Source organism: Chelon labrosus (genome assembly GCF_963514085.1).
Source record: "Chelon labrosus genome assembly, chromosome: 6".
NCBI classification, from domain to species: domain Eukaryota; kingdom Metazoa; phylum Chordata; class Actinopteri; order Mugiliformes; family Mugilidae; genus Chelon; species Chelon labrosus.
The window spans coordinates 13,516,429-13,534,756 of record NC_140342.1 but is presented as its reverse complement, the minus strand read 5'-3'; the positions used below and the strand labels follow the sequence as shown (position 1 = coordinate 13,534,756).

Below are 18,328 nucleotides of genomic sequence, written 5' to 3'. Positions count from 1 at the left end.
TAAATAAAAGGAGAAGGAGAAGGAAACCTACCTGCTCCAGAGCACCCTCATCACCTTTGGGGTGATATGTCAACATGTAATACTCTGCCCCTCTAACTGACTCCCACTCAACCAGGAGAGAGACGTCAGTCACTTGGACCAAACGCAGACCCTGAGGTCCAAAAACTGAGGGAAAAGAAAGAGGTAGACACAGGCAGAATAAAAGATTATTTTCAATCGCTTCTTTGACTGTTATCTGGTTCTTTCTGCCTTTCTCTCTCTGTCAGTCTTCATTACTTTCAACCTCATGCGCATGGCCACACGTTTGCTTAAGGGCGCTGGAAATCAATTCTCTCCAACGGCTTGTTACGAGGAGCAAGGAAGAAGTCACGGACCGGGCAAAATTACTGAGGTCTGAGGAAGAGATTACTTGAAAATACACTGCTTTTGAGCGGTTATACAAGAACGCTGTGCTTCGATGGAGGAGGTGGAAAGAATTACAGTGAGAAGGTATATAACTACAGGGGAGCACAATAACAAGACAGCAGCCAAAAAAGCAGAAGACAGCAAGTCAGCAGTGTCGGAGAGAGAGAGGCTTTCCACAAACAAGATGAGCTCTCTGTGGGTATAATAGATGAACATAAATGGTGGAGGACTTAAAGAAGTAAAACACGCCGCTCGGAAAGATAAGTATGTTTCAAGGGAATAATTGTGAAATTGGTCGTGAAGAAGTCTATATCTACGGCTTATAGGCTATAACTTTGGCAGGGAAGGAATTCACATCACATTCAGATGCTGTTCCACACGGCAAAGTCAGGAAGCTAAATGTTTTTCCTCAAATGTAGAAGTTCTTTTCCATCCAGGAGCAGTTAACGTCGCCCCGGGCGGCGGCTATCGACAAGCTTTACCCTCAAATAATAATCCAGGACGGCTGGGATGAATAAATTAATACATTAAGATCGGAAAAGTGGAAGGCAATGATTTGTGTCTTCGCTGAATGAAAATTATGAAGAAAAAAAATGTCTGAAACAACATGTCTGGGTTTCTTGAAAAAAAAATAAAATGTTCTTCAGGACGAATTGAGAAGTGATTCAGCCGACTTCTTTAGTTTTAAGGGGACATTATTTTGAATGTAAGCTCTTTAAATGTGTCCATAAGAAAAAGCCAAAAAAGGTACAATGATAATGTCCAATGTTTCGACACTGAGGTGATACAGATTTAAACACTGCAGCATTAATAGTCTAGTCTCAATAATCTGATGGCTAGACATGGGTCCAGAGTGAAAAAATATGTTCTTATTAAGAAAGCTCAAAGAATATGTCTTTAATTACAAAGACAGAAGCAAGAAAGAAACTACAGTGGATGTACAGTATATACAAGCTTCAAGAGTCATGTAGCGATCATCATCACCCACAGAGCAGATTGACATCCGTCATCCATGTGTTGAAATGGCAAGTAGCCACATAAAACAAAGAACGCCTCCACTGTTTTGCCTCTGTGCCCTCCTTCCCTGGTAGCCTATTACCACTGTTATTACTAACGCCTAAAATCAACACAATGTATTTCTTTTCCTTGCCTCCCACTCTCCCTTCCTCCATGACTTTTCCTCTGACACCACGCCACTGTTGATGTTGGACTCCATTCAACAGCACCTACACACGGAGCAGTCTCGAGCTTTCCTCTGCCTCTGCGGATACCAAATCGTCATCCGAGCTCCGACATAGCCGACCCGCAATAGCGCAGTCTGGACCATTTATGCTCTTATTCTAGTTTCTAAAACTGTAGTTCAGGACCTGAAATCCCTTGAGGAGCTGCTTTTTGTGGATCTACTCGATGCTAAATATCAAAATCAAAGCATGTGCTTTGTACTTTGTATTTATTGTAGAGGAAGAAACACAAGACAAGTATAGGCTGATGGTTCCATTTACAGATTATTATTTTGAAATAACACTTTGTGCCATTTATTTGCAGCCAAATCTTTAACATCAGTGTAGAATTGACTGGAACAGTGTGAATTCAGTGCTCACGCCTCACCGCCAGTGCTCACATTTCTGCTTTCTTGCCCTCAAATTGCCGCAAAATGCAATTTTGTACTCTGCTCCTGAGGCAGTGCAGTAATAGTGGTTTGGTGCACAGTGCATTTGGCAGAAAAGGTGATGATTCTTCTGCAGGGTAAAAGCCAGATGGAGCCCCAAAAGACTGATGGCTCTTCTTATATTCCTGGGGTATTGTGTGACCTGATGTCATGAGTTGTCTGGAGGCCAAAGATGCACTGGTCATGGGGTCACCCCACTGAAAAGGCCACTTCAGCTGCTGTATCTGAAATAACTGTCAGGGAAGATGCTTTGAATTCCATAGAAGTAGGTCACAATGGCCGTTATGATAACAGCCATCACACCAGGTTCAGTTAGAAAAACCACTGAACTGAGCAATTATTACAAATAGATAGGGAAAGTATTTCTCTATCTTAAGTTACAATAGCCTCAAGGACGCCGCTGCTGGTCATTAAAATTATTCAAATCATTATTAGAAAAGCACAAGTACCAAAAGCCTCAAAACATAAAAAGAGGCTTTTTTGGATTGTAAAGAAAGTTGCGAGCCAGTTTAATTGAGTTAAAATGCACTCAGCTACAATGCAAATAACTCTCATATTGAACCTTTTATCTATTTGATTAGCAAAGATCGAGGTTAAATACATTAAGTAGCAGGTGGGTAGGAGTCATTATTCTTTCTGGTGCCTGCTATTGGCTTGATGTAGCCGCAAAGCCAGAGGGACAACTGCCACTTAGAAAAACCTGCCCATTGCTGCTCTATGAGCTAAGAATGCTAAACCCAAACAGATTGGTCACACAAGCGCAACTACAATCTTTACAATAATTCAAGCAGGTCCTAAAAGTTTACGCTAAATGACACAGCAAGGAAATTTATATGAAGGTGAACTGGGCTTCAGGGGCAAGCGATATAATTTTAATGGTCCCAGAGCTCCTTGTAGCATCTGTGGTCTTTGGAATAACAGTTAAAATGTTCAGCTTAATGTCAAAGCCGCCGTAGAGGTGACTCTACAGCAAAGTCACATTTGGATCTCTAGGTTTCCTGAGAAACACACGGATGAAAATAAATGGAAGCGTGGGTCATAAAGAGATATTACCCCCCCCCCCCCAAAAAAAAAGAAAACATGTACACATAAACAGTTGAAGGTGAAATTTGCTCATTCAGACATTGGTCCTCTCTGCAGAACATAGCAAGAATGTGCCACACATCCCAGAAAACCTTTCTGGGATGATGTGTGAGGACGAATAGACTATGTCAGAACAACAATTAGCCAGCTAAATAGTAGTTAGCAGGTTCAGTGTGTGACCTTTTCCCTGGCTTGTACTAAAACAAAATATTGTCCAATCTTGATAACAAAATGACATAGACAGCAAAGTACTGAGGGAATAGAAGAACAGCTTCTATCTAGGTAATATTGCAAACTAAGAAAATGGCAGTTTGTCTTAAGACTGTTGAAGTTTAAGACTATAAAGTTTTTCTCTCTCCACAAGCTACCCAGAACTGCAGAAGATAGACAGACAGGTAGATAGATCAGATGACTGTGCATATTTGTTCTTCACCAAAATAAGAATTTGTGTCTAAAAACCATTTCAATTTCAGAGTTAAGTATTTGAATGTCTCACCTGATGAACAGTCCTCTCCATAAAAGCCTTCATCACAGATGCACTTCCCATCCACGCACTGGCCATTACCAATGCAGTCATTAGGACACTTCTGGATATCGCAGTTCTCGCCGGTGAAGTGCGGGAAGCACACGCATTTCCCATCCACACACTGCCCCTTGTCGTTGCAGTTGTCCGGACACGTCATCTGGCTGCAGTCGTCTCCCGTGTAGCCCTGATGGCACACACACTTCCCATCCACGCATCGGCCGTTGTCGTTGCACTCGTCAGGACAGGAGGACTCGGAGCAGTCCGGGCCTTCCCATCCTGGGTTGCAGAGGCAGCTGCAGGTCTCCTGCTGGTAGGTACCGTGGCCACTACAACTTCTGTCCACACCTTGAGAAAGATTTGAGTGAAAAAGCTGTGCAGTCTGTTGATCGTTGCAAACTTATTTACTTCTTATTTCTATACTGACTAAATCCCTCCAAATATGCATACCATAATTCAATTACTGACTCTCATAAAATACCAAGTTCATAATGAGATTTACTGCCTCTTCCTGCCTCCAGCTTCCACTTGTTTTTCCCATGAACTTCCCATCTCAGCTTTCTGCCAATGATAGATTTAGACACAGCCTACCTGCAGCACCACCGCTTCCACAGCATCCCTGAGCACACTGTGTCTTTAGGTAGTTGACTTCTTCTTCCAGTCCATTGACTCTGTACAACAGAGACTTGAAGCTTTCAGACTCCTCACAGTCACACTGGGGAGTCTGCAGCTTAATGTTGTGTCTAAAGATAATGTCATTCTCTCCATTTTTTGAAGACTCTGTCAAAATATGACAAAAATATTGTTTTTAATTGCCACATACACTGCAATGGGTCCCAATGGTCATACACAGGAGGAAGTAAACACTGTTTAATAAATGAACAACCCAGAGATGCACCTATAACTACTTACAGTATATATATAGAAAATGCATACATTTATTCTTAATCTATCTGTAATTGCTCTCAGTTGCATGCTCTGATTTAAGTAGTTTTTTATGACCTCTTTCGTCTCGGATTGGCAGTGCTTCTAATTTACAACCGGAGCTCCCTGGGACATCAATTTTATAGACGTGGCTGAAGGTGACTCCCTGCTCTGGAGCTGAAGGGTCCAGTTGGTTGTCAGCGGAGCTGAAGTGTGACACTGTGCAAAGTAGAGCCACCAGGCCCAGGGCCCTCCACAGGAGTCTAGTGGTCATTGCTGGAGGGCAAAACAAGAGCAAATACTTGTTAATTTTTTTTTTTCTGTTTGCTTTCCTGATACGTGAAAATCATCCAGTGCTCACATATTACATGCACATACACACATATTTGGCTGATGATCTCAGGTTAATTTGTGGGGAAAGCATAAGGCTGGTTTCAAGTCTAGCTATGGAATTAATGTTACTGGATGCAATAAATGTCATCCGCCTAAATAGCACTATTTATTGAAACCGTCAAAATTTGGACAACGCATCCAAGCATTCAAAGAAGCAGTTGAACCCTTTACTGTAAAACTCTTATGAAACCAGGTATTGGCTCTCTCCAAACTAAAACTTATAATAAAAGAATTGTCTCCATGACATAGTAAAAAGAAAGAAAGGTATTTTGTGCAATGGATACCATTTAGAGTTCCAGGAAAAACACAAAAATATTAACAGTTGTATCAGTTGTTATGCCGATCTGCTATTAGAACTTGTTCACTTTCTCTCTGTGGGTTAGTTAGTTAGTTGCCTGGCAGTTTTGTTGTTGTGGCCAGACTGGATTATTCCAACTTTTGAGTTTATCACCATGTGGCACATTTGCACAATAACACAATCACTGGACACAGAACGGCTGAAGGTTAATGTATTTTGGCAAAATTACCATTTGTAATCAATTTGGCTTTTAAATTTCATATGAACAAGAGCGAGCAAGAATCAGTCAGCTCGGCCTGACGAAGTCTCGGATGCACATTCTCTCAACTAACGTGACTGTACAGGGATATGATGCTCAACACATTGTTTTTCACAATTTCATACACATTTAACACGACAAAACATTCATCATTGAAGACAATAATTATCAGATGTGTGACAATGAAAACAACTGACTCGATGCTTATTCTACCTTAAAAACATTTGAGAAGTTTAATAAAACACTAGGGGTACATGTTGCAAGAAAAACAAGTAGTTCAAACAAAAGTAAGAAGATGGTTAAAGCTGAAATCGATGTGGGTAGTGAGATTGAAAAAAACTTCCCATTGTATGAAGTTGGGGAAAAAAGGCTCTTTTGTTTCTCCTTTCACATTACAAACAGAATAAATGATCCACAGCTAGCGAAACCACTTTGCAAATGTCAGAAAAGTTATATTCTGATAGGTGCTTAGAGGCACGTAGATGGATATATATCTTAATGGACCACTGGATTAGTTTATTTGGACTCTCTGATCAGAATGATTTCCTTCGGGTTGAAGACACATTGGCCATGTAAATGAAGCACGCATTTCTGTGGTGCAAATGTCTCATTAATACTGTTATGATGACATGAAGTGGGGTTCCTTGGAGTCTGAGGACCCCTAAGCAGTGGCCAGCTTTCCTCTCTTTGAAACCCAGCATTGTTCATTTCACTCAGTAGAAGTCATCAAAAAGAAGAAAGAAGAAAGTGTGTTGCCGACTGTTAGATGCATTAAACTAATTTGCAAGACTCTCACAGAGTGGGTTGAGTGAGAAGAAATAGTCCATCTGTTTTTTTGTTTTTTTTAGTGGTGCCCTATACATTTTGTACAGATTGTATCTCTGGCTGAAACTATAGATGTTGGTCGTTGCGCCTGACTGCACATGAGTCTCCGGGTTGAAAGAGGGTCAGGTTTGTACTCTCCACAGTGTTAGTGTTTCATAGAGAAGTGAGGAAAGAAGTACTGTCGGGGCCGTACAGAAATCACACAGCATTCAGTGGGGCTCGCTACTGTATATTTAATCACAGGAAACTTGAGCCATTATGTCACTCTGTGTGTGTGTGTGTGCGCTTGTGTGCGTTTAATGATGCTCTCATTCACAGAATATGGCACCAGAAAGTGAGCAGTCATCACTTTGCCAGAGATCCTTTTGCTCTAAACCATAAATTGTGCTCAGTAAGGCGTTTCAAGGCTTCAGAGACTTGTCCTCGGTGATGATGATGTCATTATATGTAATGCCACTGATGTCATGTGAACTTAAAACCTTGCACTGGCTTCCCCAAAGAGGCCAAATTACATGCTTTCAAAATAGTGTGCCTGTATTAACCTTCAGAAGGACTCTGGTCTGAATTTAGCTTTCTGGTGCAAAAGTGGCAGAAGGAACTTCTGATCTAAGCCTGTGTGGTCTCTGGAAACACAAAACCTCAAACAGAGTGAAAGTTCAGCATAAAGTGTGTGACGCTTGACACTGGAAACTGAACGGCAATACCCAGAACCATATGTGCTTAAATGAATATAATTGCTTTAAAATACATGGGATTATTCTGTGAAACATTCAGTAAAATGCCAACTCTGTATGGTACTGTACATAGTCAACGACTGAGACAGGAACTTTAATAGTATGCTATTAAAAGTCTGCTCTTCATTTTATTTGAATGCTTTAGCTGGACTTTCTTGAAATCTGAGTAAAATATCTTTGTTATTTGGAAATGATGGTGGAATCTCGAAGACAAGAAATTGATCACTTGGAAACCCCTGTAAAAAAAACTTTAGGTCTTTGACCATCAAACCCTAAAACAGCTGGAAAAGTAGAAACTATGTGGAGCGTAACTGATCCTAAAAATCCCACTGGACAAAGAGAGCAATAGCCAGATATTAAAATGTCAACAAGTGGACCTAAAACCTGCCAGTCCTCTATCCATGATTATGAAACTATTATCAAATTAACAGGGATCCTAAGAAACTGAGAATAACTGAGTCATATGGCTTACATATTTTCACTGGTGGAAATGGAAAGCTACTTCGCTGACTGAACTTGATGCCATTTGTCTCCAGCTAAAGAAAATGTTGGGACACGGATCACAGATCTGATGATTTATACAGGATGTAACTCAAGTAGCTCTGTAATTCAAAAATGGAGACAAATAGACATGTAATTAGCATGACCCGTTTCTAACTAGTCCAAACTCAATACACTTGACCTTCCGTGCTTATTTTAGCTGTCTATTTGACTGCCTCTGGTCTAAAGCTTGAGGTCGGTGCCGCATCGCTGGTAAATTGTTTATGTGGTGGTCAAAACTTAGACTTTTGAGGGTGTTTCATCTGTGGCCAAAACCTAGCCAGTGAGGAAGGATGCTTAGAGACATTAAGAGAAGGAAATGGAGAGAAGGTAGGAGAAATAAAGATGGAAACTGGAAAGTAAGACAGACTAAGTGAGTGAGGGAGAGTGAATAGGTGAGAGAAGGAATGATGGACGGAGTGTGTTTGAATCACTGACAGTCTAGAAGTTAGCCCCATTATAGACTGTATACTATGGCCATGTGTAATGGCACTGAGCACTGGCGCACAGAGATGCTTAACAAGCATGTTTATAGCTCCCTGTCAAGGTTTTATTTGATGCTCGCCGCCTTCGGGCCCTTTTCTTATTTCTTTTGGAGGAGATAGCGAGGTGATTTTCCAAGCATAGCAGAGGGCCGCTACTGACTGTTGAGAATGTCCCGGTGTGAGAAAGAGAGACAGATGGAGGGATTAATGGAGAGAGGAAATGGAGAGTGGAGAGGGAAGCGGGGCAGTCACATTAGAAAATGGATGGGTGGATGGATGGATGGATGGATGGATGGATGGATGGATGATGGATGGAAATGCATGGTTGAATAGATGGGTAGATGAACAGATGGAAGGATGAAGAGATAAAATAATGGTTGGATGGAAGGATGGACAGATGAATGAACAGGTAGGAGATGGTTGGTTGAGAAAGAGAGACAGAGGAAATGGGGAGTGGAGAGGAAAGTGGGGTTACAGTTGAGAATCATGGGATGGATGGATGAACAGGTAGAAGATGGTTAGATGGTTGGAAAGATGGACGGACGGGCGGATGGTAATACATGGTTGAATGTGTAGGTACACAGACAATGGATGGATGAAGAGATAACAGTAGGGGTAGAATCTGTTAATGAGAGGATTCATGAATGGCTGGTCAGATGAGTGGATGAATGAAAGCATGTGTGAATAACAGACTCAATAGATGAAGTAACGTTAGAGGAGAGATATATGGACGGATAATATAAATACATTAAATGTTATTATTTAATGGATGGATGGATGGAACAGATGGTGGCTGGATGTGAATCGTGATTAGGTACCACTGAATGAAACACTAGATGTTTGCAGCACTGAGTGACTGTCATGACTCAAACCAGGAGAGACAGTTTTTACTTGATTATTGTAAAACCAGAGGGGATTTATTGGATCCAGTCCAATGGTGCGGTAAAGATACTAAGCACAGGCTTGGCACGGGTGTCTAGCACATTTTTTTAATCTAAAGGTTGCTAACAGTCTCTCAAAGACTGCGGGGACAAAGCAGGAAAACAGAATTTCCTCACTCCGGAGGATGCTCTCAGTCAGCACATGGCTCATCCAGACAGCATTTCAACCTGGCTTTCCAGCCGCTGCAAGTAAAATCCAACGTGTCCATAAACCCCGTTGAAAATTCCTTCCTGACAATAACTTCTCTATGTGAAAGCGGAGCTATGTCAATGGGCCTGTAAAATGTTTGTGGACTATGTGTGATGTGTGTTCTCTCTTTTATGCGAGGAGGAGAAGAGCTCTGTCCATGTGTGTACAGTATGTGAAACTTGGTATTTATAGCTCACAGGGACAGGAGGAGGGAACCTCTAAGGGTAACAGCAGCGGCAATATAATCACCTAGAGACAAAATTGTCCAAATAAACAGACACCTTTCACCGAAGGCATCTTCACAAGCTGTGAGGGATGCGTGTGCATTTGTGTGAATTTCTGAAATTCTCCTTCAGGGCTTTGAAAACTGTGACTTCATTAAACAATGGACCATGAAAAGACAACTGCAAATGAAACAAATGCAGAGAGCTGTAGGAAAAGTTCGGATTGGGTAACAGGAAGAGTGAAGCAGTAGAAGAAGACTTGGTCAGCCTGTGCACATTTGCCCCATCCTCTCTGGAGAGCCATTAAGCTTCAGACAAAAAGCTGACTGTTTCACCAGGTTTCAACTCAGGGCAAATCTCTTTGGAACAAACCACCAAGCCTGGAGATGAGAAAGAGTAAGGTCATGCCTTTATGTGCGGTTGCAAAACTGGAGGACGCTGCTTTCCCTTCCTCTCCTGCTTCCCCGTGCAGCAGCTTGCAGACAGAACATGGAAACTCAAATGAATAAAACCAAGCTGAAAGCAATTATCGTCTGAGCGCAGAGCTCATATCTTCTTGATTCCGTCTGCCTCCTGCTGCCATGCAGACCACAAGGAGACCTCGATAAGGACCTTCCTTCATAAGAGTCACAGAGAGTCCTTTCCTCTCGGTGGGATTGTCAGATGAACCCAGCGAAAAGGCATTAATAACGTCGCCTAAATTCTGGACGGAGATAAGCCTTTTGAAATAATAAAAGGTTGTGCTTGGTAACTCTCATATGCCTAGGGGTCATTTTCAATCAGAGAAAGTAAATGAAAGAAAAAAATCTCTCCCTAAGGTTTGATGTTTCCATGAAAGCAGTTATGCAATCTGAACACTTTTTATAAGCCACCCACTCAGGGCTGTGGGTCCCTCTCTCCCTCTTTTACTCCCTCTCTCTCCTCATCTTTCTATCATTTTGCACGGCTGAAGGCCCACATCTGTAGCTCATTTTGCGGGGGCTTCTGTGTATTCCCTGAGCCAGCACAGTAGCTTTAAAGGTAAATCTTCCGGATCAACAGCCCTGTGAGAATATCTATCACCCCAGTACATAGTTACTATAAATATTTATGTTATTATCATGGAGGAAAATCAGTGCTGGCAGCTTTGTTGGCCAATAATACAGAATTATATGTGGATACTAAATTCTAATCATAAATTATCATTGCAATGCACCTTTGCAGATGTGACTCTAACAGTTTCCCAGTGGGAAAGTAATCATAAGATAATCGTCTTTATACAACTGTATTTATACATTTTCAAATAAAATTTTTACAGATCCCAAATGTCAAAACGTTATAATGGACTATCTAACTTTTGCACACTTTTTAACATTTTGTCAGTCGTGGTTTCAGAAGGGCAAATGTGGGAGACATCAAGAAGACAACACAGAATACAAATATGCTGTTGGTATGCACACTAAGAATCAAAGGCTCACATAACTTTGTTAAGTGCCTCAAAACCCATCACATCTTAAGATTTATCACTGACCACAATTTCCACAAATTGTCTCATAAACAAAGTGCTGCCATGCAAGCACGAACCAGCGCAAGAACAGCTTCGGTCCCGGGACACGCGATAGAAATTCTGGGTGTCAAGTTAACCTTTAGAATCACGTAACGGGACGGCGGAGTTAAGGTGAAAGGCTATGGATGTGCTCTGCTTCACTCGAGCCTCGCAAACCACCTGGCCACGGGGTATGAGATATACAAGAAGAGGTGAAACGGGGATAAAGAGTAAGGAAGAGAGAGGGGGGGAAAGAGGGGAGTTTTGATGGATGGAGGCAAAATAAGGTCAGGATCTGCCCTGAGCAAAGCTGAATAAGAAAAACTATGGATAAACCACTGTCATCCAAATAGCTTTCACTTTGAATGTTTAGAGATACCATACAATAAACGACTTTAAATCTGACACTGATGAGAACATCACATACCACCTACATGTTTATTGGACTATAGTAAAAAAATGGACAATTAAATATACAAATGAAAAATGACTTAGAAAAATTACAAAGTTCCCTTACCCTTAAGAGTTTCCTTTAACTTTTCTTCTCCTCTTCCTTCTTTCCTTCTCCCTCTTCTCTGAAGGACTGGACGTCACTCACTGAGTCGCTCCCTCTGCCACCTGCTGACAGGCCAGGACCAGTGATCCAAATATCTCTACACTGCCAGTGACTTTTGCTCTCTCCCTCCCTCTTTAACAGTTAAAATCTCCCTCAAATGCCTGCAAGCCAATGGGCAGTTAGTTGGGGAGTGTCTCCTCGCCTCTCTCCTATTTAAGTGATTGAATGAAAACGGAGAAGGACAAGAGGAGGAGAAGAGATAATTGGCTTCTTTTTTTCCTTCTGGAGCTAATTAGCCTTTACCCACGCCTCACGCTGACTCTCCATGCTAATAACTGTTTATTTCTCCTTGTGTGTTTAGTTACAGTAGCGGAGGTAGCAATGGGATTTAAAATTAATCTCTTTAGCAGAGGCAGTGGGGTCTTAAACACAGAGACCAAATAAAGGTTGGGTTAAAAGGAGCAAAACTGAAGCCAAGAAAAACCTAGAGTGGGCTTAGGAGAGACAGAACCACTGGGGAGAGGTTATATTTGACGAAATACATTTTCTTTTAAAAGTCAAAACAGCACAGACGAATACACATTTACTTAAAGGGAAAATCTGTATTCATAATGACGTGGGTATAGCAGTTGGAGGCAAAAAATAATAAGAAAAATTAGCAGCAGGGGCATTTCTGGGATAGAAAAACGTCTTGGGGTACGGGTTCTTGAAAATGGTCATAATGATCACGTTGAAACACTTATTTCTAGTTGGATGGCTGGCAGAGAGAAGCCAGAGAGTCTTGACTTGATTTGGCATTTAGATCCTATCCTCTGTCTGAAATGTTTCTAACATTATTTTTGTGAAATGGGCCACCGCTAAGCACACTGTGAAGACACATAGCAGCGGGGGTGACTTCTTCAAGCCGACAGAAGAACCGCAGGCTTCAAAAACCTACCCCCTCAGACTGTGATCACTTTAAAGCACGCAACCAGAAGAATGTGTTTCAGATGGTTTCTGTTAAGGAACAATATAGAATAAATAGTCAAATCTTGCAATGTCATCTAAGTGCCGGCAGAAAACACACATCACCATTTAGCCGCTATGATAACGGCCCAAGAGCACAAGGTGTCAAGGTTGGCAGTAGTTTACGCTGACAGCGGCTGTTTGTCTCTAAATATATTTATGGTTTCCAATTTCTGTGGGAACACACAGGACGGTGGGATTGTTCAAGTGAAACTGGAGCTGCGGCTGAGGGGCCAGGTGTGGTTGTTTGTACAGAACAACTGCTGCTCTAACTTTTAATTGTACCCCAGGACATGCTGAACAACCACAGGTCCAGTCTTAACCAATATTTTATGAGAGACTCGGGACCAGACAAAAACAGGAAGGTATTATATGAAAACCACAGGTGGTCTCATGATAAGTGAGATGCAACAGTGAACTAATACTAATTTATCACAAAGAATACATATATTTTGAGAACAACTGGCAAATTAAGAGACATTATTTTTTTTCAGAATGGATGGGCCTTCAAAGGGGAACTACCGTTTTTTACAACCTGGACCTTATTTCTGGCATAAAATACAATCGTTTACTCACCCATATAACTTTGGTGTCATTTGGAGTAATTTGGATGATATTTAGATCTACGTATATCCATATAGTGGGAGTGACTGGGGCACCGAAACACAGCCTCTAAATAACGCATTATCTGCCGTGAAACTCGTCCATTTCACCAATATTTTGTTATGATACGCTAGTGCTATTCCCTGTTGAGTCCGGAGTTACCTGTTATCATCATCCGGGGTCTGTAGATTGACTGTACCGGACTCAATGGGGAATAGCAGGAAATTGGTTATTTAGAGGCTGCGTTGCGGTGCCCCAGTCACTCCCACTATACGGATATATGCGGATCTAAATATCGTCCGAATGACTCCAAATGACACCAAAGTTATATGGGTGAGTAAATGATCGTATTTTATGCCAGAAATAAGGTCCAGGTTTTAAAAAACGGCAGTTCCCCTTTAATGCAAATGGCTGTAAACTGGTTTTCTTGAATGAGCAAAATCATTATAGTTGCTTTTGTCATATATTTCAAATTCTCATTGATCCATTTCCTGGCTCTTTAATATGGAGCTAAGAATAGAAGAAAATATGACAAATGTTAAAAATATGACATAATGTGGCTTATTATAGCTAACTGAATGTGTGGGCAACACAACATTACTAACCAAACGTTTAGCACGATTTAATTATTTTTATAAAAGAAATCTCTACTGTTGCTGCTTTAAGTTGTTCAGTATTTATTGAGGGTGCAGTGGCGATGATGAAACAACATAAATTGATTACGTTTTTTTTTTTTTTTTTTTTAAACAGCTTATTTACCAAAAGCAAAGCCATTGTTGGCAATGAGAAACAACATGATGAAAGATAAAATCTGTCCTTCAGCCGCTGTGTCTGCTGCGTCTTTAGTAGCAAACTGGTCCCTGGACAAAGGGACAGAGATGAATGACTCACCGGATGCTTGATAATGACATAGTCATTCCAGAGAGTTTATGTTTCTTCTAGAAGTGAAAATATAACCTTGGGACTTCAGCGGTAATGCTCAGCCTCAGATTTGGTCCTATAACACATCTTTCAATTTAGCTTTATCAGAGAACTTTCAAACAAGGAAACTTTCAATTAGACTCTGTGTTTCAGATTAAAGACTGCCATGATTAATTAAGCTGCCTTGAATTTAATTTCATCATGTTGAAAGACGCTGTTTAACTGGTTCAAAGCTTTTCGGTCATTAGAAAGCGGCATCTGTAGATACGAATCTGAAGTTGTATTAATTAACTTTGAGTGGAAGGTAAAATTGCTGGAACCAAATTTGCGCTGATAAAAGAGATAAGACTGTTCTGATATACCTATTGGTTTTGTAGATGAATGTCTGGCATTGCATTTACAGCTTCACCTTTTTTTTAGGTCCATTGGCCACCCAAAGAGAACAGGTTAGAAAATATACTTTTCTTTTTAAATGATACACTCATTATACTATAATTTTATTTTCTCTTTTCTCTTCTGCATTGTCTTTGTGCAAAGCCAAGCTAAGATAACTACCTGTAGGATGCAGGTAATATGCTAGCCTGGTGTAGCCTTGCATCATGGGGCGCTTCAACCCAATACAGACAGATATACCTCTGCATGCAATTGGATAGACCTACCGCCAATCAGAACCATTTTGTTGTAATAAATTCAACTCAGTGGCGCTCACATGACATGTACAGCTACATTACTCTTCTGTCCATAACCCCATAAAATCAGACCAAACGATTTGATTGGCTCAGCAGATCTTCGCCAGAGCATTGTCATGTCTTTTCGCCAATCCCTGTGACCTTGTGTGTCTTTCCGTGTTTGCTTGTCTTCACCGATGTCAGCCGTTGCTTGTCTGAGGTCAGTTTGGAATGTCTTTACCCGATTAATGGCAGTGGTTTGACAAATCAGCATCAAGGAATGTGGTGACACAACAAAGTGTGAGCACCACAAATACAGCAGACATTCACACTCTCATGCATGCATGTGTGCACACATCAAGAGAAATATCTCAAATACCAGACTTGTCAACACGTTTGCCACAAATGTCAGCAAGTATTAGGGGAGCGTTTCTTCTGACAAACCCTCCACAAGTCCTTTTGTCTATTTTGAGAACGTTCATCAAAACACTCACATTTTTTTGGAATTCCTTGTTGTTTCATTATGAAAACATCCTTCATTGTCTTTCTTCCTGCACTCTTGCAGTAAGTCAGTTGCTGTCACTTAGTAGCTGAGTCCTATAAAGAGAAAGTCTTCCATCCTCACTCATTTTAAATCTCTTCTTTCCCTGTCTGACCCATCAATCCTCTCTCCTGTCGTGTTCAAATGTAAAAAGCCATTGATTATTTCTGACAAAACAAGAGAAATCATCCGTTTCAGTGAACATAAGGAATAAACAGAATGTCTGATCGCCACATAAAAAGTTCATTCATACGCATGCTGTGTGGGAGGTGATGATATCTGCAGTGCTTCATGGGACAATGAGAGAATATTTCATGCATGTCACTATGTTGTGACTGTTTCCTATTGTGCATATTGGTTTTGTCCCTCGCTGGGAAACATACCCCCACAAGCAGCAGATGTAATAGAACTCTCCACAGCAGGGTTTATTTTATATTATGTCTCCTTTAATGTGATGCATGTCTGTGCTCTATTTCCATTCTCTGGGAAAACGGCAAACTCTGAACTTTGATTTACTTTTTTTTTTTCTTCTTATTTTTTTTTTTTTATCTATCCCTGTTCTGTTTATGCCAGCCTGGAAGCAGTTTGTGCATTTTAAGCTAAAGAGTAAATGCATATGACACAACATCAAAACCCAAACCATGGCGTGCAAAAAGGTCAGCGTCGTTGTTGGATACCTGGCTGATCCCACGGATCTCGGTCTCGGTCTGTGTTTAATAAGCAGGTGCTGAACTATTGGCATCTGTCAGTGTATAGTCCTGTCTGCTCCTGCCTTGGAGTGCACATTAAAGAAGTAAACACTTATCATTTTAACATTTAGTACCGTAGTCCTTTATTTATGCAGTATTTTAATTGGACTTAAGTGTGGACTTGCTATCAGATGTTGGATTGAGGGATCTGCAGAGAAGAATGCATACAGAAATTAAACTTAGTCCATTAGTTTGTGATCGAAAATCTTAATTCTGAGCTCCAGAATCAAGTTCACTAAGCGCAAATTGCTGAAACATATCTGGAGATTACAACGGCAATTACCCTATATTAAAATAAATTGCCCATGTTCTGTGTTCTCCTGGTGACAGTGGGAAACATCGGCTTTGACAGTACACTTACTTGTCAGTTATGCCGGGATCTGGTGAGCTGAAATGGTTTGCGGTTTCAATTTTCTTTCATTAAAAGCAGCGCACACGCAAACTTCCAAGAAGAGAAGAGGAGAAAACAATCCTGAAGAGATCATTGCAGTCAAGACAGACATAATTTGTTGCAGGGTAACAATCCTGTTTTTTTTTTTCTTTTTTCTTTTTGCAGCCTTGTTTTTAATCGTATTTCAGTCCCATCCTGTTGCATGTTTTTTTTTTTTTTTATCTGGTTACATATATAAGGTTTGTTAAAGTTCAGTTAATTGCTATGCATCCTTTAAAGGTGAGTTAAGACATTTTTCTAGCGCAGATTTTCTGGCACAATAATACTATTACAATCAAATAGCTAAAGTTCATAATTTTATAGGTAAAGGTAAAGAAAAGTGCTTTATTTGTCATTATACAATGTGTACACTATACATCATACAACAAAATTGCATGGTCAGATGGAGGTTTAGTCCTGAGCCGCTGGGACTGCGCACCTCCACTGTGGGCCAACCTGACCCGGCGCCTTGCACCCAGGATTTTGATGATGGGAGAAAGACCCAGAGAAAACCCCTGCAAAAACGCCAACGCTACCCACTGTTCCACCGTGCCACCCCTTTTTGTCAACCGTTAAAATCATCAAAATGCCACATTCTTCCCAATGAAGCTATAAGAGGAAAGCAATACCAGCAGTTGCAATAAAATAAAAAGCCTCATCATAACTGTATAACCTAAGTGCTTTTTCCAAATTATATCATCTTAGTCATAGACTTTTGTAATAGTATAAAATGCTTTCCTTTTTCTTACTGACGTCTTTTATCAACAAGTCATCAAGGTGAGATGTGGAGCATTTACTAATTAGATTCAACAAAGTTATGTCTGAGTCTTTTAATATTTTGTGTTTTTGATCAAACTAAGATTTTTACATTTCAGTTTGATTGATCGCTACATAGAGGAAATCATTTATTGTTCACTCCTCAGTTCTTGCTGCACATTTTTTTTCCTCCCAGCCAAGATAAATAGCGGCCCTCCTCCTACTGTGCTCCTCAACTTTCTACTATAGTTTACGAAAGCATTTATGTTGACTGATGCTTTGCTCTAATTACCCCTGATACATGAAACATTACATGCCAAATAGCTCATTAAGTGAGATAATGAAAGCATCATTCATCATAACATATCTTTTTCAATATTACAAAAATGGATTTCAGTTTTCAAATCTGCATGATGGATGAGGGAAAACAACTGTTGCGCGGCGTGCAGGTGCAAGTTTGTTGGTTAAACTGTATTAAAGTTATGCACAGTTAAGGACATGGTTGCCTTTAGCCACCATACTGAACTTCAAAACACTTCTTCAGGAAAGCGACGGGTGATGTCACAAAGGCTTCAGATAAAGTCCACAGCTGGCTTTCTTGCTAAGCTGTCAAGTCTCTCTGTTAAATATGAAACCCAGGAGGTTAGCTAAGGCTGAAAGCAGAGTATTAATGTTAGCATTGCTCTTTCTGGTTCTGTGGAAAGACACCGAAATGCACCTACTGGCATTTCTGAAACTCATCAATTAATTCATAAAAACCTAAAAACTGCCAGGACTGCAGAAAGTCTTAGCTTCTCCCATCTTCATTATGCTAAGGCTGAGCTAACCACCATCGAAGGGTGTGAGGGTTTTACTGATGCTTTCATCTAACCTCAGCAAAATGCAGGCATATTTTTCAAGATTTCAAGATCCCTCAAAGTTACTTTAAAACATGGCCCTGTTCTGTATTGAACAGGGGTTAGCACCCACCATGAAAACATTTGGCCTTACTGGGTATCAGATGAAACCGCCACATAACAAAGCCACTAGTCTGAGGCTACTGACCACATTAGTGTAAATACATTTGATCAGCATCAGACGT

At 40.7% G+C, this 18,328-nt stretch overlaps 1 protein-coding gene across 1 annotated transcript in view; it reads right to left on the bottom strand.

The window, feature by feature from the left end:
* Window positions 1-11,743, bottom strand: part of tnn (tenascin N) — a 35,755-nt gene extending 24,012 nt beyond the window's left edge. The window contains exons 1-5 of the mRNA XM_084546045.1: window positions 11,536-11,743; window positions 4,683-4,880; window positions 4,272-4,460; window positions 3,654-4,028; window positions 32-165 (exon numbers count right to left, since the gene is read on the bottom strand). Coding sequence (XP_084402171.1) covers window positions 32-165; window positions 3,654-4,028; window positions 4,272-4,460; window positions 4,683-4,878 — 894 coding nt within the window. The 5' untranslated portion in view covers window positions 4,879-4,880; window positions 11,536-11,743. The remainder of the gene's footprint in view (window positions 1-31; window positions 166-3,653; window positions 4,029-4,271; window positions 4,461-4,682; window positions 4,881-11,535) is intronic.
* Window positions 11,744-18,328: the final 6,585 nt, after the last annotated feature.